Source organism: Myxine glutinosa, chromosome 9 (genome assembly GCF_964187855.1).
Source record: "Myxine glutinosa chromosome 9, kmMyxGlut1.1, whole genome shotgun sequence".
Classification (NCBI taxonomy): Eukaryota; Metazoa; Chordata; class Myxini; order Myxiniformes; family Myxinidae; genus Myxine; species Myxine glutinosa.
This window is the reverse complement of record NC_136269.1, coordinates 71149491-71175675: the sequence shown is the minus strand read 5'-3', so window position 1 is coordinate 71175675 and position 26185 is coordinate 71149491. Positions and strand designations below refer to the sequence as shown.

Genomic DNA, 26185 nt, shown 5'->3' with positions numbered 1-26185 from the left:
AGGTCATATTTTTATCCCTGTTTATCTGTCTGTGTGTTACTTGCGAAAATCGAAGATTTTTCAAGTATATTGGTTGGTCTTGTGCATTGTTCTGTCCGGATTGTACAGCGTTGTACAGCGGATAAGCTCTCATATTTTAACAAATTGTGCATTTTTTTAGAAAAGCATGAAATTTCTAGCATAGTTAGTATATACCATAAGGTTTATTTTCAGATGTGGAGGGAAGTCAGATTTGACCTCTGAGGACCGTGAGAGGTCAAATCCAAAATGGCCGCCAGTCCACCGGGTCTAATGTTCAAACGCGCTTATAGGTGTCATTTCCAACTAAATTGGGGATGCCCATTCATTTGGTGATACTTTTGAGATCGCCAGAACTCAAGGACATGCATTTAGGTCACGGTCAAGGTCAAATTACGTTAAATATCTATTTTTATGATACTGCAGTTGGAACTGCTATTGGAAAAAGTTCATTTGAACTTTTAAAATTTTATTTTTTCAGGTACAGGGATAGGTACAGAACACCCAAAGACCAGAAATGATGAAAAAAAGTGTTTACACTGCAGGGAATGATGCAATAACCTCTGAAAAAATAACTGTAGTTAACCAAGTATGTCCACCAAAGCTTACATTAAATCAAGTGCAATGATGAAAATTGGTAATGATCTAAATCTAACAGTCTCCAGAACAGAAGCACAGTGCAGTGCACTTGAATGCAGCTTTAGCACACTTGCAGCGTCCAGTGCACCCTTTCTTGCAGCCACAGTCGATCAATTCATGGCACGATTTTGATGCTTCAGGAAGAGTGGTCCAAAGAGGCTGCCACCCAGTTGTCTCCTTTGTCCAGCCCCAGTCAGGTGGGTCTGGCATCTCTGGATCCATGACCAATGCCTGGTTACAACAGTTGGCCTGGTAGCAAGTGCACTTGATGTGCTGCTTGAGTGTTGCCTGGGTTGGAGGAATGTTCTCTAGAGTTCTACACTTCTGTGTGAAGAGCTGTTTCCTGGCATCATTCACATCACTGGTTCTATCGTACATCAGCACCACAAATCGCTCTAGCAGTAACATTGAGCCTTCACTGACCTCATTTGGCATGCCTAGGAGTTCATTGAAAGCATCATTCACCTCTGGGCATCCCCAATTTAGTTGGAAATGACACCTATAATGTTTTTCTATACTACTTGGTTCCAAAATTAAGCGCGTTTGAACATTAGACTCGGTGGACTGGCGGCCATTTTGGATTTGACCTCTCACGGTTCTCAGAGGTCAAATCTGACTTCCCTCCACATCTGAAAATAAACCTTATGGTATGCACTAACTATGTTAAAAATTTCATGCTTTTCTCATAAAATGCACAATTTTTGTGTTTATCTGCTGCACTATCTGTCTGTCTGTATGTCAGTTGCCGACAGGTCACAATTTTCAACCGATCTACAAGAAACTTCAACAAATGGTAGAGTTGGTCATAAGCAAGAAGCCTATTGTTTTCTGGGTCAAAAGGTCAATAGGTCAACGTAGGCCAAACGCCACCAACTATGTCAAATTTCCAAAATGCTCAATTTTCATCCGATTAACTTGAAATCTTAAGAGGATTTGCATATCTGGTCACTAAATTCAACCACCAAGTATTTTGATGTCAACATAGGCCAAATTTCTAAAATTCTGAATATTTATCTGATTAACTTGAAATTTTAAGAGGATTTGCATGTCTGGTCACTAAATTCAACGACCCAGTATTTTTGAGGTCAACATCGGCCAAAAGGTCAACATCGGCCAAATTTCTAAAAATCCTCCATTTTCATCTGATTGACTTGAAATTTTAGGAGGATTTGCATAACAGGTCACTGAATTCAACCACCAATTATTTTTGAGGTCATCATAGGCCAACAACTTATTTTAGGGATTTCGCAAGTATCGTGCTATGCACGACATATTTCTTGTTTGTTTGTTTGTTTTTTGTGAACAAGATATCTCAAAAAGTTGTGCATAAATTCGGACGGAATTTGGCAGAGAGGTAGCATATGTGATGCCGAAATGGAGGAAATGATTAGATTTTGGTGAAGATCCGGATTCGGATCCGGCTACTCGAATTTTTTAATTCTTCACCATTGGGAGATAGGGCCAAAAACGATACATAGCGGGATATCTCAAAAAGTTGTGGACGGATTTGGCCGAAACTTGGTGGAGAGGTTGGGTGTCTGACAAGGACGATTGGAATAGATTTTGGTGAAGATCTGAATGTGGATTCGGATATGAGAATTATTTAATTTATGAAGTGATGCTTCACCATTGAGTGATAGGGCTAAAACCAACATATAGCAGGATATCTCAAAAAATTATGGACGGATTTGGACGAAACTTGGTGGACAGGTTGTGTGTGTGACAAGGAAGAATCATGTCAATTTTGGTGAAGATCCGGATCCGGCTTGTAGAATTTCTAAAGCGATTCTTCACCATTGGGAGAAAGGGGCAAAAACGATATACAGCAGGATATCTCAAAAAAAGTTGTGGACGGATGATTTTGATTAAATGTGATTCTGTATTGTGATTTTCTGGTCTACTCTGAGATACAAAACGTAAACTGTTCACCTGGCGGAGGTATGTTATCTACTGAGTGCCGTTCGAGTTTGTTTGTTTTTGTAGTCATGAATTTTATCTGTCGCAATGCCACTCTCCCCTCCACTCTCCCTTCCACTCTCACTCCACACCCACTACTCTTCATTCCCAATTTATTGAGCTAAAATGCCATGCAGCTGGATCTATCTGCATACACAGTGCATTCAGAAAGTATTGTCTAGCCACTCTGCCATAAAGTCCAGATCGGTGGAGTGTTGCAGTGATGGTTGTCCTTCTGGAAGTTTCTCCCATCTCCACACAGGATCTCTGGAGCTCAACCAGAGTGACCATCGGGTTCTTGATCACCTCTCTTACCAAGGCCCTTCTCCCCCGATTGCTCAGTTTGGCCAGGCAGGCTAGCTCTAGGAAGAGTCCTGGTTGTTCCAAACTTCTTCCATTTAAGAATTATGGAGGCCACTGTGCTCTTGGGAACCTTCAATGCAGCAGAGATTTTTTTGTAGGCTTCCCCAGATCCGTGCCTCGACACAATCCCGTCTCTGAGCTCTGCAGGCAGTTCCTTCGACGTCATGGCTTGGTTTTTGCTCTGATATGCATTGTCAGCTGTGAGACCTTATATGGACAGGTGTGTGCCTTTCCAAATCATGTCCAATCAATTGAATTTACCACAGGTGTACTCCAATCAAGGTGTAGAAACATCTCAAAGATGATCAAGAGAAATGGGGGCACCTGAGCTAAATTTGAGGTGCCATAGCAAAGGGTATGAATACTTATGTCAATGTGATATTTCAGTTTTTTCTTTTTAATAAATTTGCAAAACTTTCTAAAATCCTGTTTTCTCTTTGTCATTATGGGGTATTGAGTGTAGATTGATGAGGGAAAAAATGAATTTAAACGATTTCAGCATCAGGCTGCAACATAACAAAATGTGAAAAAAGTGAAGGGGTCTGAATACTTTCTGAATGCACTGTATGTTTCTCCATAGTACGTACTTGCATGAGCAGCTTGCTCAACATCTATACATATCATTGTTTTAGCTCGGTATTCATTTCTGAGAGCATTGTGACCACAACCTTCCTCTTCTCTCTTTCTCTCTACCACTCCCTGTGCACAACTACGATGCAGTTCTGCCTTTAACTGTGTGCTGTGACCTCTTATGCAAATATGGCACGAGTGCTGACCCACACCCACTCACCTTTACCCTCATGCAGTTTAAAATCCAAGTGGACCTAATACGGGACGTTTTAAAGGTCCAAGCATCCAACATTGTGTGTGAAAGTCTCAGATGACTGATCCAGCGATTTGCGCAATGGATTTTCACTCGTGATGGTGTTGTGGCTTGGCAGGTGAAGTGAAATCGTGGAAAGGCAATTGTTTTAGGTAATCGTTTACACAGAAACGTTTTGCTTCACCTTCCTAGCCACTGGTCTGCCATCCCAGAAGTCACGGGTTTAGTTTTGGGTGAAACGTTGCTTGCTATTACAGAGGAATGCCTCGTAGCAAGTATGAGATCATGTATGTATTTAATATGGAAAATGGTGGGATTTCATCCCCTTCTTTTCCCTCTTATAACCACATCTCCTACCATTACTCTTCTCTCCTCCACATTTTATATATCCTACTGTCCTCCCTTCTCATCTCCCCTTTTCTCAATTCTACTTTTCTCAATTTTCCCCCACGTCCCCTTGCATGCATCACATGTTTGTGTTCTCTAATGGCATGAGGGCATTGACACTGTTTTTACTCCCGCCAGGGAGTAATGCATTCGATCGTGTCCGTCCGTGTGTGTGTGTGTGTGTGTGTGTGTGTGTGTGTGTGTGTGTGTGTGTGTGTGTGTGTGTGTGTGTGTGTGTGTGTGTGTGTGTGTGTGTGTGTGTTTGTGAACAAGATATCTGGAAAAGTTCTGAATGGATTTGGATGAAAGTTGGTGGGATGATTGCCCTTGGGATACGGAAGAATTGATTAGTTTTTGGTGAAGCTCAGGATATTATTTCGGATCCAGGAATTTTTTGAAGGATTGTTTACCATTGGAAGATAGGGCTCTTTTTTTTTTAAACATTATCTTCTATATATTCTATATTTAACATTGTGATATGAAAATAGTTTTCATATTTGTTGTAAATGTAGTTTAAACTCGTGGTTTTGCGTTAGAGCGGTGTATTTTGTTAGCAGCGTCGTCTTCAAGGTTGTTGGTTTTTTTTCTAATAAAGACATATTCTGTCATTTTAAAACCAACAAAGTGTGTATTAGGTTTCCACTTTTCATAAAATGTTTCGTTTGATACGTATAATGCTTTAAAACGTTGTTTTTTTTAAACCTCAGAAGAGATATCAACATTTACCTCAGCGAATGTCAATGGCGCTGTCAGTATTTGATGAACTTATAAAGACTTAGGTGAGTTATAATTGTGACCAGCATGTGCACGGGATTCTTCCCAGAAGAATGAGTGGTCGCTTTAGCTTGTACGACTTAAAATGAGCGAGTTTTGTTTTGACGTTTGGGCCAGTTTTACATGTTGTATCCCTAAGGAATGAAACGACGTTTTTCTGGCTTACAATTTTATTTGAAGTCACACATGCCTCAAAATACACTCACCTGTATGGAATTGAACGCTGAATCAGAAAATGTAAGTGAAATTGCCTTATTTTTTTTCACATTATCTTCTACATATTCTAAATATATATCTGTGCAATGTCGGTCTTGTGTTGTCACTGAACTACTCTCTCAAACTTTTGTGAAATCGTCCTATTCCAACTTGACCCACGGCGGGAGTATGCGCTCTACTGAGTGGCGTTCGAGTTTCTACCTATCCCAATACATATTGTGTATTAAAATTCAGGAATTGTCGATTAATAAAATGTAAACTGTCACCCAGGTGAAGACAGATCGAAAGAGGGTAGCGGGTACCAATATTACCCATAATCCTCGGTACATTTCTCCTTGGAATACCATTTTGAATCCTAAAAGCAGGTACGATGTTCCTGTGTTGGAATTGCTTTGCCTTGGGAGATAAGAAACAGCAGGAGAGCTGCAATTGTATGTCGGCTGAAACGTTGCAACATACATTACCAAACCAGATGTCATTACTGCTTTGATTTGAGCAAAAACATCCGGGACTCACCTGGCAGGAGTCTGTGGAGGCATCGGCATAGCCGGCGCAGAACATGTTCTTTGTGATGTGCTGCCTGCTGGACTCCTTACAGCGTACAATGTCCACCATGGGGACCCGCGTTCTCTTCAGCTCGATGGACTGGGGACAGGAAAAGATGGCACATCATGTCTCGCCCATCATGCTTCATCTTGCCCGACATCTCCACGTGATCTGTGAGCCGTTCTCTCACCTTCATTAAGCAAATGCAGTTAAGTTCGTTTAGTTTTCAGTTGTACACCTTTGTGACTTCGTATCCAACGATCATAAAAACCCTGAGCCACTTTGACAGTTGCAAGCAAAAGAAAAAGCAAGAGCTGGACATGAGGATGGGCCTCATTAAGCTGATAGCACACGAGAGGCTTCAGGCTAATTAGGCAAATTAGGCCTCAGAAGGAAATAGGAAACTGTGATCAAAGGGCGGTTTGGCAGAGATGTGGCCTTGTGGAGATTTTAAAACATGCAGTGACTATCCTAGCAGTGATAGGATTTAACACTGCGGGCAACAACCGTGGTATCTTTGCCATTTGGGATCCAGCGAGAGATCCATTAGATGCAAAAGTGTGAAGACCGGGGTCGTCGGAATTGAGGTGTGCAAACTTTTGTTGCACACAAACCCATCGATCGTACATTTTCCTAAGCTGTGTCCGAGTAAAGTTGGTCGTTCTTCGTGGAAGACTTCTTGAATGCCTGACATGAATAATATTGCCAGCACAGTCGTAAGTAGGCCTACCATCGGCCATCTTGCTAACGATGTTCAACATTTAGGAGCCGATTAAACGCAATCGGGTCGTTTTCTATTAGCACCCTGCCTCGGGCTGATTTTGTTCATGCCTGGGACACAAAGGCAACACGGTACATCCTAGAAACGAATCGATGCCGATTGAAGTCCTAAACTTTAGGAGTTTAGACACTTTGGCGACACACACGCATGTAACCTTTTTGAATTAGGCCGCGGCCTCTTGTTTTAGCGATAGGGCAGTGTCTGCCGTCGAATTTGTCGATGTCGCTTCTGCAACTCGGACATTCACCAAAGTTGACTATGTTGGCATGATGTAGCCTGTAGGTAAACATTGCTGATCTGTTATTTTTCCATCCGTAATAAAACTTAGCCCGGCAAAATGGCGTCGTGAGACTGAAAGGCCGTAGATTTCTGTTAGCTGCTTTGGAGCACCAATAATGTTTCTCTTGTTGTCAGGTCTTATCTGTGAGTAAAAATGAGAAAATAAATACGTGCTGGGTTTTTGTTGTAGATGTTTAAAGGGATTTAGCTTTTAGGGACCATTTATTTATTGAAGCATGGTGAAATCTTTTATTCCCCTCTGACATTCTGTCCCCAAAATAATGGTTCATATAATCCCATGAAATTCCCTCCGCTTACTCCTGTCTCTCTCAAACTTATTGTCCCTCGTCGCACAGCGGAGCGAAAGGGGGACTATGGTTTTCCCATCCGTGCGTGTGTGCGGGTGTGCGTGCGTGCGGTTGTGTGCGTGCGTCCGTGCGTGCGGGTGTGCGTGCATCCGTGCGTGCGTGCGTAAGCGAAGGACCGAATTCTAATTTGGTGTGTGGGTGCAACCCACGTCAAAATCCAATATGGCCGCCGCCATGTATGTCTGACGCCATGTATGCCTGAGCCTTGTGAGCGGAATATCTTGAAAAATAAGCAAAGTACCAACTTCTAATCTGGTGTGTGGATGTATCTAGGCATAAGGAAGAACGCTATTGAAAATTGGGTCGCCACGTCAAAATCCAAGATGGCCGCCGCCATGTATGTCTGAACCTTGTGAGCGGAATATCTTCAAAAATAAGCGAAGTACCAACTTCTAATCTGGTGTGTGGGTGTATCTCGGCATAAGGAAGAACGCTATTGAAAATTCGGTCGCCACGTCAAAATCCAAGATGGCCGCCTTGCGTCTTCCACTTTGTCATCTCACATCACTTCAACGAGGGGAACTGAGGCGTAACGCTTGTTTTCATTCTTTCCCCACTTATTCCACATTCCACTGTGGTACTACCTTCTTCTCTCTCTCTTCTATCACCATTCTTTTTCTCTATTTGAATCTTCAATTTAGGTTCTCCAACCAGCCCACAAGCTCCTCCCATCCCCTTCCAACCCACAAGCTTCTCCCCCCAACAACTCCCCCCCCCCCCCCCCACCAAACTCATGCATTCTTAATAAATAAAATAATCTTACTATAATTCACCAAATGTCTATCTGTCCGTCCGTCTGTTCCCAGGTACCGCAAAAACGGCTGAACCGATCGCAACAAAATTTTGGGTGAGTAATCCCGGGACGCCCTGGAGTAAAATAGGCTATATTCTTTTTCCAAATTTTTTCCCCCAATTTTCCAGTTTTTCCAAACACGATGGAATAATATTTACCGATATGAAAAGTGATGTGGCTTTTATTGAAATTCTACAAATACTGTTTAGATTTTGATGATTTGCGTGTGATATGATTTAACGGATTTTTGTATAAATCGTTTAAAATAAAATAAAAGCCTTCAATTTCTGATATTTTGCCTTTTCATTTGGGCCTCCCAATTGAAGCCCCACCCGTAGGGCAGGTACCGTCGCTAGTAAATAGAATGCAGTCCATGTATGCCGAGACAAAGTAGAACCACCTTTAGAGGCCATTTTTCCCCACAGAGCAGGGGTTGGCCTTTTTTGGGCACCGTGGTCACCTTTTTGAAGCAATGTTTTATGGCCGGATGCCCTTCCTACCGCCAACCCTGTTAGTCGCCTCTTGTGACACACAGGGAATTACCAGTGAACTGATACTCAATTTGCCGACCTCGGAAGGATGACAGGCTGAGTCAACCCCCCTGGTGTTAATTCAGCGATCGACCGGGATTCAAACCCAGGATCCGAGGATCCCAGGCCGGCACCCTAACCGCTAAGCCGACACCAGGCTGCAAAGGCAAAGTAGATGCAAGTATAATTATCTCTGCCACTGAAGGTGGACGGAGGTTATGTTTTCCACCTGGTTTGTCTGTCTGTCTGTTTGTTTGTCTGTGAGTAGGATATCTCAGTTGTGGACGGATTCGGACGAAATTTGGTGGACATGTTTAGGTGTGTGAATGGACGAATTGATTGGATTTTGGTGAAGATCCTGATCCGGATCCGGATCCTAAGAATTTTTTAAAGTGAGTCTTCTCCATTGAGAGATTCGGGCCAAAAACGATATACAGAACGATACCTCAAAAAGTTGTGGACGAGTTATGACAAAACTCGGTGGATGAGTTGGTTAGACGAAAAGAACAAGCCAATTCGATTTTGGTTCAGGTCTGAATCCAGATCCGGCCTGTCAGTGGGATACAAAACATAAACTCTTCAGTTTGGCAGAGGTACCCGCTTTACCGAGTGCCAATCTAGTTTGTTTGTTGTTTATGCCAGCTCAACCAAAGGCCAGAACATTCTGTTTTCGGTCCGTCCGTCCTTATCAGGTTTTTGTTGCCACAATAAAATGTGAACCACTGAAAGGATTTTGACCAAACTTGGCACAAATATGAACTGTAATACAAAGAAGAACTGGCTTGATTTGGGGTTCATCAGGTCAAAGGTCATGTGCCATTTGAAACTTCGCCACCTAAGGTGGACGGAGGTTATGTATTCACACAATTTTGCCTGTGATCAGGGTATCTCAAAAGGTTATGTACAGATTCGGATGAAACATTGTGGACAGGTTGGGTGTGTGACAGGTCAAATTGATTGGATGTTGGTAAAAATCTGGATGCGAATATTAGAATCTTTATGCCTCCGCTGACGAAGTCTCCAGAGGGATTTTTTTGGTCGATGCGTCCGTTTGTGATAGGTTTTCGTTGCTGTATTAACTTAAGAATGGCTGAAGGGAACCAAGTCAAACTTGGTACAATTTAAATATATGTATGATGATGCAAAGATTAACCAATTCGATTATGGGGTCAAGAGGTCAGAGGTGAAAAAAATTGTTACTTCCAGATACTTGTTGTACATATTTGTACATCACTAACTTGTGAACCAGTGATGAGATTCTGACCAAAGTTGGTACAAGTATGTATTGTGATGCAAAGATGAACTTGTTTTTGTTGAAATAGAAGTTTAGAGTCAAATTAAGGGAGAATAGAATGAAGATAAAGGAAGTAATAAGACAAGACTTGTGTAGACAGGTTAGTTAGCATGTTGAACTATGTCTGTTCGAGAAATGTGGATGTTTCAGATCAGTTTATGAGGACATTGGATAAGCTGTTATATATATATCTGCAGAATAAATCGGTGGATATATAGATGTTTGGGAAAAATAGCCAAGTGTGATAAATATATTATATGGCTGTGATGTTACACCTCACCTTATTATCCTTACCTGTTCCCCCAAAGGACATCACAAGACGCTACACGGGCTGAATTGTTTGGCAAAAACGTATCTTATCACACAAAGCCGGGACACATTCCATTCAGAGTGAATCCTCAACAATGTAGACAAAGCTTCTTTTTTTTGTTCAAGAGTCTATCAAAGATGAACGCTATCAAAATTAGAGCTTCCAGGGAAGCAGAACTCAACTGAACTGACTGGCAACTTTAAAGTAGGGCAGTTGTCTGTACTAGATTTGACTTAAATGAAAAGCCAACAACCTTGTGTAATAATTTTAAGGTCCTTGTATCCTTATACTTGTCCCTGTTTTACAATTGATACAATGTTACAGAAATAGAGTTGTGTAGGTGGCCATTTTGTGACAGATCGGGTTGACATGCGATAGCAACCTACCTTGTGTGGTAAGAACCTTACACACCAAGTTTGATCAAAATCAATAAATATTTGTGGACGTTAGTCAACGTCGTTTCGGAGCTGAAAACAATATGGCGGCCTATGGCGGCCATTTTGTGACGGATCGGGTTGGAATGCAATAGCAACCGACCCTGTGTGGTAAGGGTTAAACATTCTAAGTTTGATCAAAATCTGTTAATATTTGTGGACGCTAGAGTGTTAACGTCGTTTTCATGACCAAAAACAAAATGGTCGCCTAAGTCCGCCATTTTTCAACGGATCTGGCTGAAATGTAATAACAACCTGGTCCTTGGGGTAAGGATGCTGCATGTCAAGTTTGATCAGAATCGGTTGATATTTGTGGACGCTGGAGTGTTAACTTCGAAAAGTTAACGGACGACAGACGACGGATGCCGGAGGGTTCAGTATGTGATGAACTCAACTGTAAAGCATGGTGGTGGAAATATTATGGTTTGGGGCAGCTTTGCTGCATCAGGGCCTGGGCAGCTCACCATCATAGAATCCACTATGAATTCTTCATTGTACCAGAGGGTGCTTGAGGATAATGTGAGGCCATCTGTCGGAAAGTTGAAGCTCAACCGAAGGTGGACCTTTGCAACATGACAATGACTCTAAACATACCAGTAAATCCACCAAGGAATGGTTGAAGAGAAAGAAATGGAGCGTTCTGGAATGGCCAAGTCAAAGCCTGGATCTAAATCCCATCGAGATGTTGTGGGAGGATTTGAAACGAGCTGTGCATGCAAGAAACCCCTCAAACATCGCACAGCTGAAAGAATTCTGCATAGAGGAGTGGGCAAAAATTTCTCCCAGTCGATGTCAGAGACTGGTAGACAGTTATAAGAAATGCCTACTTGAGGGAGGGGGAGGGGAGGGAAGGGGAGGGCCAGTCAACAATGACGTTGCAGTTCTCATGGTCGGAGAGCAGCACAACAATCGCGACATCGTCCTGCATCTTCGCAACAGCACGAAGTGGATTTTGGAGACTCACCGATCCTGTGACGCCCTCCAGTACCGGCGTTGCCGGGCGGGGGAAGGGAGACCCGTACATTCCCAACCCGTACATTCGCCCTCTCGACTCAAGCTCACTCGGACAAAAGCCTCGCACAAATTACACCGTGAAGGCCCAATGGCCATGTCTATGCCGCAAATCAAGTACGTGAGCGAGTCGGGCGCACTGAATTAAAAATATATAGAACGCTCATACTCCGTGAAAAGTGAAGCCGCCGTGTCGCCATCTTGGTTAGCACGACTCGACCAACTCGCTTCGCGGATCTCGTTTGTTTTGAACGTGTGAATTACGTGCGAACGCGTAACTGTGAGTTTATGGCGGCAAGGAACATCACGTGATCGCTCTGAGCGAATCAGCGCGCTGCTCTGCCACCTGCTCAGATTCCGTGTATAATATTCCTCGCTGAAATGCGCTGAGGTAAATATGAATAAAAAATATGGATCTCGTAAAGATGAAAGAAAAAAAAAAACCTATGTGGTGTGAATGGCAATGTTCCTCGCTGAAATGTGAAAAAACGCAATCGCTTTTTGCTCTGAAATACGTGCGAACGTGTAACTGAGTTTATGGCGGCAAGGAACATCACGTGATCGCTCTGAGCGAATCAGCGCGCTGCTCTGCCACCGCCTCAGATTCCGTGCATAATATTCCTCGCTGAAATGCGCTGAGGTAAAAATATGGTCAAAAAATATTATGAAATAATTTTTTTTAGGTCGGCCATGTTCTTCCCAGGCTCAATGGCCATGTCTATGCCAAATATCAAGCACGTGAGCCTCTCCGTTTAGGAGTCTATCGGTAACATTACACACACACACACACACACAAACTGTGTTTTATATATATCGATTTATATATATATATATATATTCACTACATGGCCAAAAGTATGCGGACACCCCTTCTAATTAGTGGATTCAGCTATTTCAGCCACACCCATTGCTGACAAGTACATACAATCAAGCATACAGCCATGCAATCTCCATAGACAATCATTGGCAGTAGAATGGGCCGCACTGAAGAGCTCAATGAATTTCAACGTGGCACCGTCATAGGATGCCACCTTTCCAACAAGTCAGTTCATCAAATTTCTGCCCTGCTCGAGCTGCCCCGGTCAACTGTAAGTGCTTTTATTGTGAAGTGGAAACGTCTAGGAGTAACAACAGCTCAGCCGTGAAGTTGTAGGCCACACAAGCTCACAGAATGGGACCGCTGAGTGCTGAAGCATGTAGCACGTAAAAATCGTCTGTCCTCGGTTGCAACACTCACTACCGAGTTCCAAAATGCCTTGGAAGCAACGTCAGCACAATAACTGTTCGTCGGGAGCTTCATGAAATGGGTTTCCATGGCAGAGCAGCCGTACACACGCCTAAGCTCAACAGGAGCAATGCCAAGCGTCGGCTGGAGTGGTGTAAAGCTCGTCGCCATTGGAATCTGGAGCAGTGGAAATGCGTTCTCTGGAGTGATGAATCATGCTTCACCATCTGGCAGTCCGACGGACAAATCTGAGTTTAGCGGATGCCAGGAGAATGCTACCTGCCCAAATGCATAGTGCCAACTGTAAAGTTTGGTGGAGGAGGAATAATGGTCTGGGTCTATTTTTCATGGTTCGGAATAGGCCCCTTAGTTCCAGTGAAGGGAAATCTTAACGCTACCGCATACAATGACATTCTAGACGATTGTGTGCTTCCAACTTTGTGGCAACAGTTTGGGGAAGGCCCTTTCCTGTTTCAGCATGACATTGCCCCCGTGCACAAAGCGAAGTCCATACAGAAATGGTTTGTCGAGATCGGTGTGGAAGAACTTGACTGGCCTGCACAGATCCCTGACCTCAACCCCATGGAACACCTTTGGGATGAATTGGAACGCCAATTGTGAGCCAGACCTAATCGCCCAACATCAGTGCCCGACCTCATTAATGCTCTTGTGGCTGAATGGAAGCAAATCCCCACAGCAATGTTCCTACATCTAGTGGAAAGCCTTCCCAGAAGAGTGGAGGCTGTTATAGCAGCAAAGGGGGGGGGACCAACTCCATATTAATGCCCATGATTTTGGAATGAGATGTTCGATGAGCACATACAGGAGTGATGTTTGGGTGTCCACCTACTTTTGGCCATGTAATGTGTATGTATGTATATATATATATATATATATATATATATATATATATATATATATATATATATATATATATATATACACAAAGAATTAAGTTAAGCACCCCTACACAACGAATTAAGGTAAGCACCCCCTAATATATATTCTTTGTGTATATGTATACATTGGCATATATTCTAAGGTATGTGAGGAACGTGCATTACATCGGGAATGGAACAACCTGCCACAGCAACGCATACGACGGCTTACAGGGTCTATGAGACGTAGGGTTGAGTCAGTGATCCGATCACGTGGGTCCTACACACGTTATTGACGCAAAGATCGCTAGAGGTCTTCTCAGAACAATGACTGTACGTTAGAAAACATAAACGTCATCCACACTGTCCGTGATGGACCTATAGCTCCATACTTAAATTGAGGTGAAAATATGCCTAAAATTCCCAAAAAATTTCACCTTAAATTATTCAGAATAAAATATTGAAAACGGCATGATTGTTATGTTTTTATGTGACCATAATATCACTTCTCCAGAAAATATAGCAATATCATGGGTATATTACACTGTTTTGACGACAACAAACTTGTAATGTGCGAGGTTGTAAAAAAACGGGGGGGGGGTGCTTAACTTAATTCTTTGTGTATATATATATATATATATATATATATATATATAGACATAATTTTTGAACATTAGAAATTTTTCAATAAAATAATATTTAAGTTTTTTCCATATATTTCAATCTTCCCCATATGCACCAGACACATGGATAAAATAATTACGACTTCGTTGATATTGAACAATAATAGAAATACGATTACAAGGAGTAACATTTATTTCAATTAAAAAACGCTGGGTGGGGGCAGAATCACGAGGGTTTGGTGAAAACCAAAGGGGTGGGGGGTGGGGGGAGCATAATGCCAAAAAGTTTGGGAACCACTGCTCTAGAATATCCTTCCATCCCTTATACTTCAGCGAAGTAGTGTTTTGAATCGTCATCGTTTTTGACATTGTATTCAAAAGCCTCAAACCTAAATGAGCGAAGATAAAGGATGCAACAAAACCGCAATGGAGACATTTGTTGCAATATTGTGTCTCATTTTTGTAATCGATATGAGTGTGAACACTTCTGACTTCAAGGTCTTATTCACTGGTTACATGAGCGGCAAGATTCCAAGTCTAATAAACAGGCCTCTCCTGAAATATCTGTTAAAAGTTTGACGTTGGTTGAACCAAATCATGGTTATTCAGGAGGAGCGATGAGAAAATATCACCAGCTTTGCATCAAGAAGACAAGTTGGTCTCCTACTCGGAATTATATTTGGTCTTTGCAGAAGATAACATCTTTGAGTCGTACATGATTATCATTCTCCACGCGTGATTAAATAAATGACTCAGAAATGACTCACAATCAGACAAGTCAGGCCCTACATCATGAGAACCCAAACCTACATACGCGTCCTTTCCTTATGGTGAAACTTTAGACGGGTTGTACAAATTGCCAGCCTCATATTTGAAGGAGACATTAATTATGAAGAAGGTTTTTTGTATACGGTACTAAATCGAGGCTCGTGTAGTGAGTTGTTTATTAGAAAGTAATTCCAATGATCTTCAATACTATAATTATTGTCCTAAAATACACAATTGGGTGTCTGTGTCTGTCTGTCTGACCATGATACATTCCATTATTACTTATCCAATATCGATCAATCTTTCCAGTGGGACAAGGAGGTCGCATGATGGAGGTTGTAGCTACTTAATTTGTCCCCCTCCCCAAGGGGGTTTTCCGCCTTGGATGAACTCCGTGTTAAGGTGAAGAAGAGCTTATCGTGGGACACACGATAATGTATCTTACTATAATTCACCAAATGTCCGTCCGTCCGTCTGTCTGTCTGTCCGTCCATCTGTCCGTCCGTTCGAAGGTACCGCAAAAACGGCTGAACCGATCGCAACGATATTTTGGGTGGGTAATCCTGGGATCTCCTGGAGTAAAATAGGCTATATTGTTTTTCCAATTTCAGCTTTGGCCTCCAGCATTTTCAGGTTTGGACTCGCGCATGATGTTGTTTTCCCGGGTACCCCACAAACGGCTGCACCAATCGCTGCACAGCTGCACCGATCGGACTCGGTGACCTCGGACAAAGACTTTTTATAAGGACATAGGTTTAATCCCAGCTTGAGAGAATGCCAACCGCCTCCCCGCCATCACGGTCGTCTCTCCAACTAACAATCCCACGAGATATATGGAAAGGACGACCCAAAACCAATTATCTTCCTTTTGATTCATATATAAAAATCATTAAAAGTAAATAATGACCTCGGCCAAAGTTCAAACGATGTGAGTTTAATCTCTACATGAGAGAATTCCACATAGCTATTTGGGCGGTGTATACGCTAACAGATCGCTGTCTCCATCGATCTTGCCAAGGCCGTAACACCTATTGGCTCAAAATCCTTTTAACTGTTGACTTGGTAGTTTTTACAATTAAGAAAACATTAACAATGTTGTTAAAAGTTTATTTTGTGATTAATTTGTGATTAGAGTTATGTTGTTTGCAATGAAAAAAGAGATATCGAGTTCAAGCGAATGAGACATGCCGTGATGGTTTCTACTTTCTAAACGTGAACTTCGCGGATTGCCATATGCAGATTCGCCACGGTCCCACAAACGATGTTTCTCTACGTGAACGTACCCGTTTGTTTGGAACGGGTACGTTTTTCATGGAAGTCCTTCACGAACTTGCTGTCCATGTCTGATGTGCGACTGAGGGTGCTATAGGAATGTGGAATTTATTGGTTTCATGCTTTAGCATTCGCCGCATCTGCATTGCCTGTTTGCTTCCGGCCTCCCACCCATGCGTAGCCGGTAGGTCGATATGCGTAGCACGGGTATCTCACTGGTATAGATAATAGATAATTAATATATAGATAATTACAGGTACAATACTGTACAATGATACAGGTGCAGGTGATAATTCGTACATTAATTATAATATATTAAATTAATTATATTAGATAATTATATTGTTTGATAATTATATTAATCATATTATAATTATATTAGATAATATTATTAGATATTATATTCGATTATTATTTATTAGATATTTTTTATAAATTTATATGAGATATTATTATAAGATAATTATATTAGATTATTATTTATTAGATATTATATTAGATTATTATTTATTAGATATTTATTAGATATTTATATTAGATATTATTATTAGATAATTATATTAGATTATTATTTATTAGATATTTATATTAGATATTTATATTAGATAATTATATTAGATAATTATATTATTAGATAATTATATTATAATTATATTAGATAATATTATTAGATATTATATTAGATTATTATTTATTAGATATTTATATTAGATAATTATATTAGATAATTATATTATTAGATAATTATATTATAATTATATTAGATAATATTATTAGATATTATATTAGATTATTATTTATTAGATATTTATATTAGATATTATTATTTGATAATTATATTAGATAATTAAATTAATGCAGGTGATAATAATTCTTGATAATGCTTGGTACAGGTATAGGTGATAATTACGATAGTGATAGATAATTACAGGAAATAAAAATTATTGCCTTGGGGCATTCTATGCTTATCCCGTCCATCACAGACTAACGGATCCATGCTGTATATTGACTTGCCAGGCCTCTAGGTAGGCCGTTAGCTCGGCCACAATGATTATGTTATTCTATCAGTGGGATACAAAATGTAAACTGTTCAGCCTAGCAGAGGTTTGCTCTCTACCTCGTGCCGTTCTACTTAATGTTGCAGTCCATAAAATATTTAGCATTCGTCTCCAACACAACATTTCAAAACTGTACCAATATTCTTCCTTTCTTCCTTTTTCACTGTCCATGACTCACATCAATACATTGCAAGTGCAAACACTAACCTCCTCTTGGCTTACCAGATTTTGTGAATACTGACATTGCTGTTCTCCCAAATGTTAATCTCCATGAATTTATCCTGCACATTCTCCACTTAATCTTAAAACCAGGAAGATGGAACTTACCACTCTAACCTAACCTCCTAACCCTAACCCTAACCCTAACTCTCCCAATCTGAACACGTCAATCTTGTCGGTTGACAATAATTTTTGGGTTTTTTTAGGTTGAAATAAAGACCAGATTTTTCGCTTTCTTTCTTCACTGTCTGCAGCAGTTCCGTCTACTTTCTGTCAAAAGAATGGTATCGTCAGCATTCCTTAAATTGTTGACACGTCTTCCTCCAATCCTGACTCCAACCTCTATATCATCCGAGTTTGTTTTTTATTCAAAATTATTATAACCGCAAATTTATCGGTCAATCCCATCCGATGATAATGGCAAAATAATAATCTCCAAAATAAAACACGATGTCAGTTTGTGTGTTTGTACAGATGTCTAAGACCAATCTTTTAACACGAATGTCTGTTCACTCGATACCCCTTCAATTTATCTTCTTCATTTTTTGAAAATCTTCAATTTTTGAGGATAAAACAAACTCGAAAAACATTTTCCATAAAAGAGTAATTACGTCTCTTCTATTGGAAATGTAGACGGTGGCTTGCAAACCGAGCCTCAAGGGCGGGGCGCAGAAGCGTTTTTTAAACCTACAATAAATACAAAGTGCAGAGAGGTGAAATTTGCTGCACGTGATGTGCAATGCACGGAGAGTAAAACGAGTGTTCATTTACATCCGTAAGATGTCTAATAAATAAAGAAGATAAAAGCACACCTGACACTCGGCCAAGGCTTCACACTTTGGCACGCTCACAAGGCTGCACCGTCGAATAAACTGTTCCAACCCGTCATTTGTCACGGGCTTTTTACTCATGTTATTCGTAATTAATTTATTCCTGATAATGGCGTTTATTTCTGATAATGGTGTTTATTCCTGAATTGTGAAACACTGTGCTAACCAAGCCTAAAGAAAACTGACTTTTTGGAACATCGGCCACATTTTCCATCCAATCATCAGTGTTGGCAGTGGTGAGGGTATAGCGATGGCAGGCAGTGGTGAGGGTATAGCGATGGCAGGCAGTGGTGAGGGTGTAGCGAGTGTTGGCAGTGGTGAGTGGTAGCGAGGACAGGCAGTGGTGAGGGTGTATTGAGTGTTGGCAGTGGTGAGGGGTAGCGAGGGCAGGCAGTGGTGAGGGGTAGCGATGGCAGGCAGTGGTGAAGATGTAGTGAGTGTTGGCAGTGGTGAGGGTGTATTGAGTGTTGGCAGTGGTGAGGATGTATTGAGTGTTGGCAGTGGTGAGGGTGTATTGAGTGTTGGCAGTGGTGAGGGTGTATTGAGTGTTGGCAGTGGTGAGGGTGTATTGAGTGTTGGTAGTGGTTAGGGGGTAGTGAGTGTTGGCAGTGGGTATGGGGTAGCGAGTATTGGCAGTGGTTAGGGAGTAGCGAGGGCAGGCAGTGGTTCAGGGGTAGCGAGTGTTGGCAGTGGTTAGGGAGTAGCGAGTGTTGGCAGTGGTTATGGGGTAGCGAGTGTTGGCAGTGGTTAGGGGGTAGCGAGTGTTGGCAGTGGTTAGGGAGTAGCGAGGGCAGTCAGTGGTTAGGGGGTAGCGAGTGTTGGCAGTGGTTAGGGGGTAGCAAGTGTTGGCAGTGGTTAGGGAGTAGCGAGGGCAGGCAGTGGTTCGGGTGTAGCGAGTGTTGGCAGTGGTTAGGGAGTAGCGAGTGTTGGCAGTGGTTAGGGGGTAGCGAGTGTTGGCAGTGGTTAGGGAGTAGCGAGGGCAGTCAGTGGTTAGGGGGTAGCGAGTGTTGGCAGTGGTTAGGGGGTAGCAAGTGTTGGCAGTGGTTAGGGAGTAGCGAGGGCAGGCAGTGGTTCGGGTGTAGCGAGTGTTGGCAGTGGTTAGGGAGTAGCGAGTGTTGGCAGTGGTTAGGGGGTAGTGAGGGCAGGCAGTGGTTAGGGGGTAGCGAGGGCAGGCAGTGGTTAGGGGGTAGCGCGGGCAGGCAGTGGTTAGGGGGTAGCGAGCGAGGCAGTGGTTAGGGGGTAGCGATAGACATAAGCAGGAATGAGGTTTCATAGACGTTTTTTGTGGGCGATTAAACTATTAATTATGTAGATTCTTTATTCTGCAGGAAGGATTGTCGACATGGAGTTGTGTGTCGTTTTGAAGGATTAGGAGTTAGGGACATTGAAGTAAGATTCAATGAATCGTATCAGATAACGGCAGGAAGACAGTTGGTTGTGGTACGGTACATCCAGGAGCAAATGATGTCGGGAAAGTTTCCTGGGAGGTTTTGAAATGTAGATACAGGATATTGGGTTCGTGGCTGAAAGCAAAGGGTTGCGAGGTCGTGTTTACTGGGATTCCCCCAAGATTAGGAAATGGAAACGAAATTCTGAGAAGGGCGACAGATGTGAACCAATGGCTGGAAGAATGATGTAGGGAGGAATGTTTTACATTTAAGAAGCACCAGGAATCATTTCGGGGCCAAAGGGAGTGTTTCCAGGTGGAAGGAGATGGAGCTTTAGACATTAGAAAGGAGGCGGTTATGAGAGGATATGATGGAGATGGTCAACGTAATGAAGGGTTTAGACAAAGTAAATGTAGCAGAGTTCTTCAGCACAGTGGACCGTGATAGGACCAGGGCCACATTGACAGTGATACAGTGATAGGACCTTGAGAGTAAAGAAGAAGAGAGTTAAGATGGTAGTAAGGTAGGGGTCTTTCACCTAGAGAGTAGTGAATACATGGAATGGTCTACCTGGAAAGGTCGTGGCAGCAGAAACAGAAGATAAGTTTAAATTGGAATTGGATAGGTACCTGGAAGCATTGGAGGGAGAAGGTAGAGGGATATTGGCAGGACTTGTGGGTAATCTTTGTTTTGTGTCAGAGCTAAATAACCATTGTCTATGCATGGCAAATGAATTAGGGACAAAGCATGCAAAGCATAGGTATTTGGGCCAAATGACCCCTTCTACCCTGAAATTACAAGACTGTTCAGGCTCAATTGGCAAAAAAACAACAACAACATTTCAACACAAGGTCACTGGACATTCCTTTCAAAGTAAATCTTAAACGGTGTAGGCCAAGACTGCTTTTTGTCCGAGTCTATCGGAATTGAGTGACATTCGAGGATAGCCGAGCCATGATCACATGGATCCGGGCAAGCGAACCTCCACGCTGGGAATACCGTTTCTACAGGGTGGAAAAAAAGCAGGGAAGTTTCAAATAATGTAAATATATATGTTCTAATTATTTAGAGTAGGTCTCAGTTTCATCATGTTTGTTAGGACCAGTCCAGTTTGGAGGTGTTTGTTGGTCAATGGTTTAACCTATTGAAGAAAATCGCTGCACCCAGGTTTGGAGGGGAGCTAAGATTGGTATATCCTCTTAACTGAAGAGGGATGAAGGTTCTGTTGGTGGCATCATATTCTCTAAAGTTCATCATTTACCTGTATTTTAATAGGACAAGGTAATTATGGGCTAATTTGCCCATGGCAGCTAAAATATCCTTTGAAGCTCAAATTTTGCCTCGTTAGTTGATGTTTAAAATAGAACAAGTAGAGTGACAAATATATTGTGCACAAGACAAATGGCATGTACACCAGAGCTGTCTGTAAACTCTGTGCCTCCCCCCAGCCAACCTGGGCTGCAAATTTCAAGGTTACCTGCTTTCCCATCAGGCAAAGCTCACCAATGTGAACCTGCCCTCATTGGCACATTCCATTTTTCTGCTTGTCTGGCTGTTTGTTCCTTTGTATCTTATGTATCTTGAGAACGGAATATTGTCGGGTCACCAAAATTGGCAGACATCATGGATGGCCCATTGAGAGTGTTATTGGGGGAGAGGGGAGATGTTGCTTTTATAGAGTTTGTGATTTAAGGGGGGTTAGAATCAGGAGGGGGGTAATGTATTTTAACGCTTTAATTGATTGTGACCAAACTTTTCAAGGATAGTGTAGGCCCCAAGTGGAGTAAATTTATGGCAGAAACAATGAAATTTGTTTTGGTGGATGTGTTGGTTTGACGGCTGTATTAGTTTGGCAGATGTGTTGTTTTGTCGGATGTGTTGGTTTGGTGGATAATTTGGTTTGGTGCATGAGTTGGTTTGGTGGATAATTTGGTTTGGTCATGTGTTGGTTTGGTGGATAATTTGGTTTGGTCATGTGTTGGTTTGGTGGATAATTTGGTTTGGTCATATGTTGGTTTGTCGGATGTGTTGGTTTGGTGGATAATTTGGTTTGGTGCATGCGTTGCTTTGGCGGATGTGTGGGTTTGGCGGATGTGTTGGTTTGGTGGATAATTTGGTTTGGTGCATGTGTTGGTTTGGTGGATAATTTGGTTTGGTGCATGAGTTGGTTTGGTGGATGTGTTGGTTTGGTGCATAATTTGGTTTGGTGCATGTGTTGGTTTGGTGGATAATTTGGTTTGGTGCAGGAGTTGGTTTGGTGGATGTGTTGGTTTGGTGGATAATTTGGTTTGGTCATGTGTTGGTTTGGTGGATGTGTTGGTTTGGTGGATAATTTGGTTTGGTCATGTGTTGGTTTGGTGGATGTGTTGGTTTGGTGGATAATTTGGTTTGGTGCATGAGTTGGCTTGGTGGATGTGTTGGTTTGGTGCATAATTTGGTTTGGTGCATGTGTTGGTTTGGTGGATAATTTGGTTTGGTGCATGAGTTGGTTTGGTGGATGTGTTGGTTTGGTGGATAATTTGGTTTGGTCATGTGTTGGTTTGGTGCATGTGTTGGTTTGGTGGATAATTTGGTTTGGTCATGTGTTGGTTTGGTGGATGTGTTGGTTTGGTGGATAATTTGGTTTGGTGCATGTGTTGGTTTGGTGGATAATTTGGTTTGGTGCATGTGTTGCTTTGGTGGATAATTTGGTTGGGTGGATGTGTTGGTTTGGTGGATACTTTGGTTTGGTGCATGTGTTGGTTTGGTGCATGTGTTGGTTTGGTGGATAATTTAGTTTGGTGCATGTGTTGGTTTGTCGGATGTGTTGGTTTGGTGGATAATTTGGTTTGGTGCATGTGTTGGTTTGGCGGATGTGTTGGTTTGGTGGATATGTTGGTTTGTCGGATGACATGATGACATCATGATGACATGATGATCCACCTTGTCATCATGACATGATGACATGACATGATGACAAATTAAGATATGTTATGATGACACAATGCCGTGTTTATGGCAGAAACAATGCTTACGTGTAAAATTGCTTACATGCAAAACCGTGCTTATGGTAAAAGCTGTGCTTACATGACAGCAGAGTAAATTAGGGGGTAGAGTGGAGGTAGGGGTTAGTTGTGTTTGTTGGCTTGAGAAAAGTGGGGGGGTGGGGGGGTATAGTAGGTGGACCCCACTACCATTTGACTTTTGTTAAATTTACCAAAGACATCAGTGACAACGTACCTCGAGTCCCCGATACGCCGTGCGGCCCCAGCCACTAACAGTGGCCATCTCGCCAGTGAGGACATCCCGAGCGAGGGACAAGGTGGGTAAGCAGGCTGGGATCACATACTGGTTCAGAATGGCAGCAGACGCGAGGCGTAGCAGTGCGATGTCGCGGTCATAATTCTGGGAGTTGTAACGTTTGTGCCACACGGTCTGTCCGATGCGGATCTTCTGCTCCGTGCCCTCCTCGATGTGGCGGTGGTGTTCACCTGGGATGATAAATACAGTGCAGTGAAATTATGTCTTTAACCCTTTGATGCAGGCGTCAAAAATCCGACATAAACGCAGCCATTGGGCCTCGGAGGCCCAACGGATGTATTCGTGTCATGTTTTTTGTGCACCGCTCCATTCCAATGCCATCTCCAGGGAATGTAAAACGTCATTGCCGGGCACCGAAGGGGGCTCGGCAGTGACACACGCTGAAAGGGAGGACTCAGTTTTCACTCTGGTTGTTTTCTTTTCTTGTTTTCTTGTTTGTTTGTTTGTCCGGGCGATATCTCAGCCATCCTTTGAGCTGGGAAGCTGAAATTTCGGCAAAATAGTGAGGAAGACCTTTGTCAAAAACGCTATTTTTTGTTTTTTGATTAATCAATTAATTGAGGAGTTATTTAATTATTAGCGATTAATTAAGTACTTATTTAATTAATCAAATTTCCCTTCTCTTCCGACCATTAACTCAGGCACCTTTTGAGTTAGGAAGCTGATATTTGTACATGCCAATGACCAGGTGATTTGGCTGCAAAGGCTATTTTTGATTTATTAATGAATCAATTAATCAATTAATCGATTAATTATTTAATTATTTGATTAATGACTAAAAAAAATTTTTTTTTTACTTACAGATTCTGATGAAATGGTGATGGTTTATGTGTTCTCTGACCGAATTGATTAATAATTCAATTATTTCATGATTATTATTTATTTATTTTCATTATTAATCATTTATTTATTTTCTTTCTCATTTGGCCAATATCTCAGGCACCTTTTGAGCTAGGAAGCTAATATTTGGACATGACAGTGTCCGAGTGATGTGGCTATCAAGGAAATTTTTGATTTATTGATTAATCATTTAATCGATTAATTATTTATTGATTAATCAATTAATTATTTAATTTTTTATTAATGACTCATCTATCTATAATTCCAGTAATCTCTGTGTGTATGTTTGTATGTATGTATGTATGTATGTTTGTCTGTGACCGCTGTTTCTCGACAACTACCGGTCTGATATACTTGAAACTTGCCAGGTATATTGCTGGGGACCCGGGGATGTGCCTTTTCAAGGTTTCATATTAATCGGAGAAGTAGTTACCGAGCTATGTCCAAAAAACGATTCAACCAATCAGAGAGTAGCGAGCTATCACGTGTGCCGAACGTGGCGAACAGACTCTGCCTCGGACGGCACATTTGAGAGCGTATTCATTTATTTCACGTTGGCAAACTATGTTGGCGTTCAACTATGTTTTAAAACTAATTAAAACTAATTTGCGATTCATCGTAACTGCGATATGCGACCTTCCGGACAGTGAAGACTGCACTTCCGGCAGCCAATCACAGAACGCGTTGTTGCGTAGGCGTGGCCGATGTGAGAGCGAGCCGAGCCGAGCGCGTGCGCCATTACGGTTCGTAATTCGATTTCTTCCGGAGAAAATAATAATTTCTCGATTTCTTATGCGCATTATTTCTCCCAATTCAGTCAGAGTGAAGGGCGGAAGCGAAGAGCGTTGTTTTTTTTGTTTACGGGCGTACGGGCGTACGGGCGGGGTAGAGCGTACGGGTAGCGTTTTTTTTTTTTTTTTGGCAAGGAACGGGCACCCACGTACGGGCATGCCCTAGTTTAATTAAATTTCTAAAAGATACATCTTCGGATGAAGCACTAGTGGTTTAGTTATGCCATCAGCCAATTGATTAAGAAAATATTTTGTGATAATCTTTTATTGATTTTAATTATACAATTAATCAATCAATTAGTGTACACCTCTCCCTCCCAATGCAGCCTCTATGAGCTGCACTGTGGTATTGCCCATAGGTGGGCGCGATTCGGAAAATTTTAAGTCCGCTTACCGCTTATCCGCTCCGCCAGCCCGTGTAGTCCGATTCGCTTATCCGCTTCAGCGGCCGAAAATCTTAGTCCGCTTACCGCTTATCCGCTTATCCGCTTCGATTCGATTTTTTTAAAGCGCTTCGACGTTTTTAAAGCGATTTTTGACGTTTCTAAAGGGAATTTAATGCTTTTTAAGCCTAAATAGCCATTTCTAACTACTACAAAGACAAACAAAGCTTTTAAGATCAAAAATATACATTTTTATTTAAATAAAATTTATTCAAAATTTATTGAAATAAAGTTTTCCACTCGACTCTACTCTACTCTACAGTTAATTTAAATATAATTTTAATATATGCAAGTAACATTAAAGAAAAATCAATTTGCCCATCCTTTCTTTGACAAGAGAGTCTACTAGTCAACAGACCAGCAGTCTGTTGACTAGTCCTCGTCTTCCTCCTCCACCTCCACCTCGTGGGCCTTCTTGAGGATTTGGAGGTTGCCCTTCATGAAGACGAGGGCCTCGAAGTTCGGTGCAGCCAGGGCCGACCTCTTAGGCCTGAGGATGTCCGACCCGTAGCTGAACACGCGCTCGACCGAGGCAGAGCTCGGGAGCGGCGTGTTATGCCTGAGAAATAGAGTTACCCAAGCATCACGGAACTCGAGCGGGAAGAGATTGGGCGAGAGCTGTAACGTTTGGTTATTCAGACACAAACAAGTCAACAAGATGGCGGGCCAACGGACTGCCGTTTATTCGTCATGGTGTCGTGAACATGCCGTAAACCATGACGTGAACATAACGTCATGATGTAATGCGTTATGTTACAACCATGTCGTAAACCATGACGTGAACATAACGTTATGATATAATGCGTTATGTCGCAAGAGCCGAGTTGTTAGGGTTTCACTTATTATTCACTTAAATAAATATTCACAATTCTAGAGTAACGGCTCAGGCTAACAGCTGATTTGGCGAATCGCGATGCGCTTTAATTTTTCGGTAGTCCGCTTACGCTTATCCGCTTCGGTTTCCGGGGGTTGTTCCGATTCGCTTATCCGCTTCGAAAACGTTAGTCCGCTGCAGCGGATAAGCGGAT

At 42.0% G+C, this 26185-nt stretch overlaps 1 protein-coding gene across 1 annotated transcript in view; it reads right to left on the bottom strand.

The window, feature by feature from the left end:
* The window catches only part of LOC137435321 (coagulation factor X-like), an 84635-nt gene that overhangs the window by 15273 nt on the left and 43177 nt on the right, over positions 1–26185 (bottom strand). The window contains exons 8-9 of the mRNA XM_078784435.1: positions 23003–23253; positions 5693–5821 (exon numbers count right to left, since the gene is read on the bottom strand). Of these exons, the coding sequence (XP_078640561.1) occupies positions 5693–5821; positions 23003–23253 (380 nt within the window). The remainder of the gene's footprint in view (positions 1–5692; positions 5822–23002; positions 23254–26185) is intronic.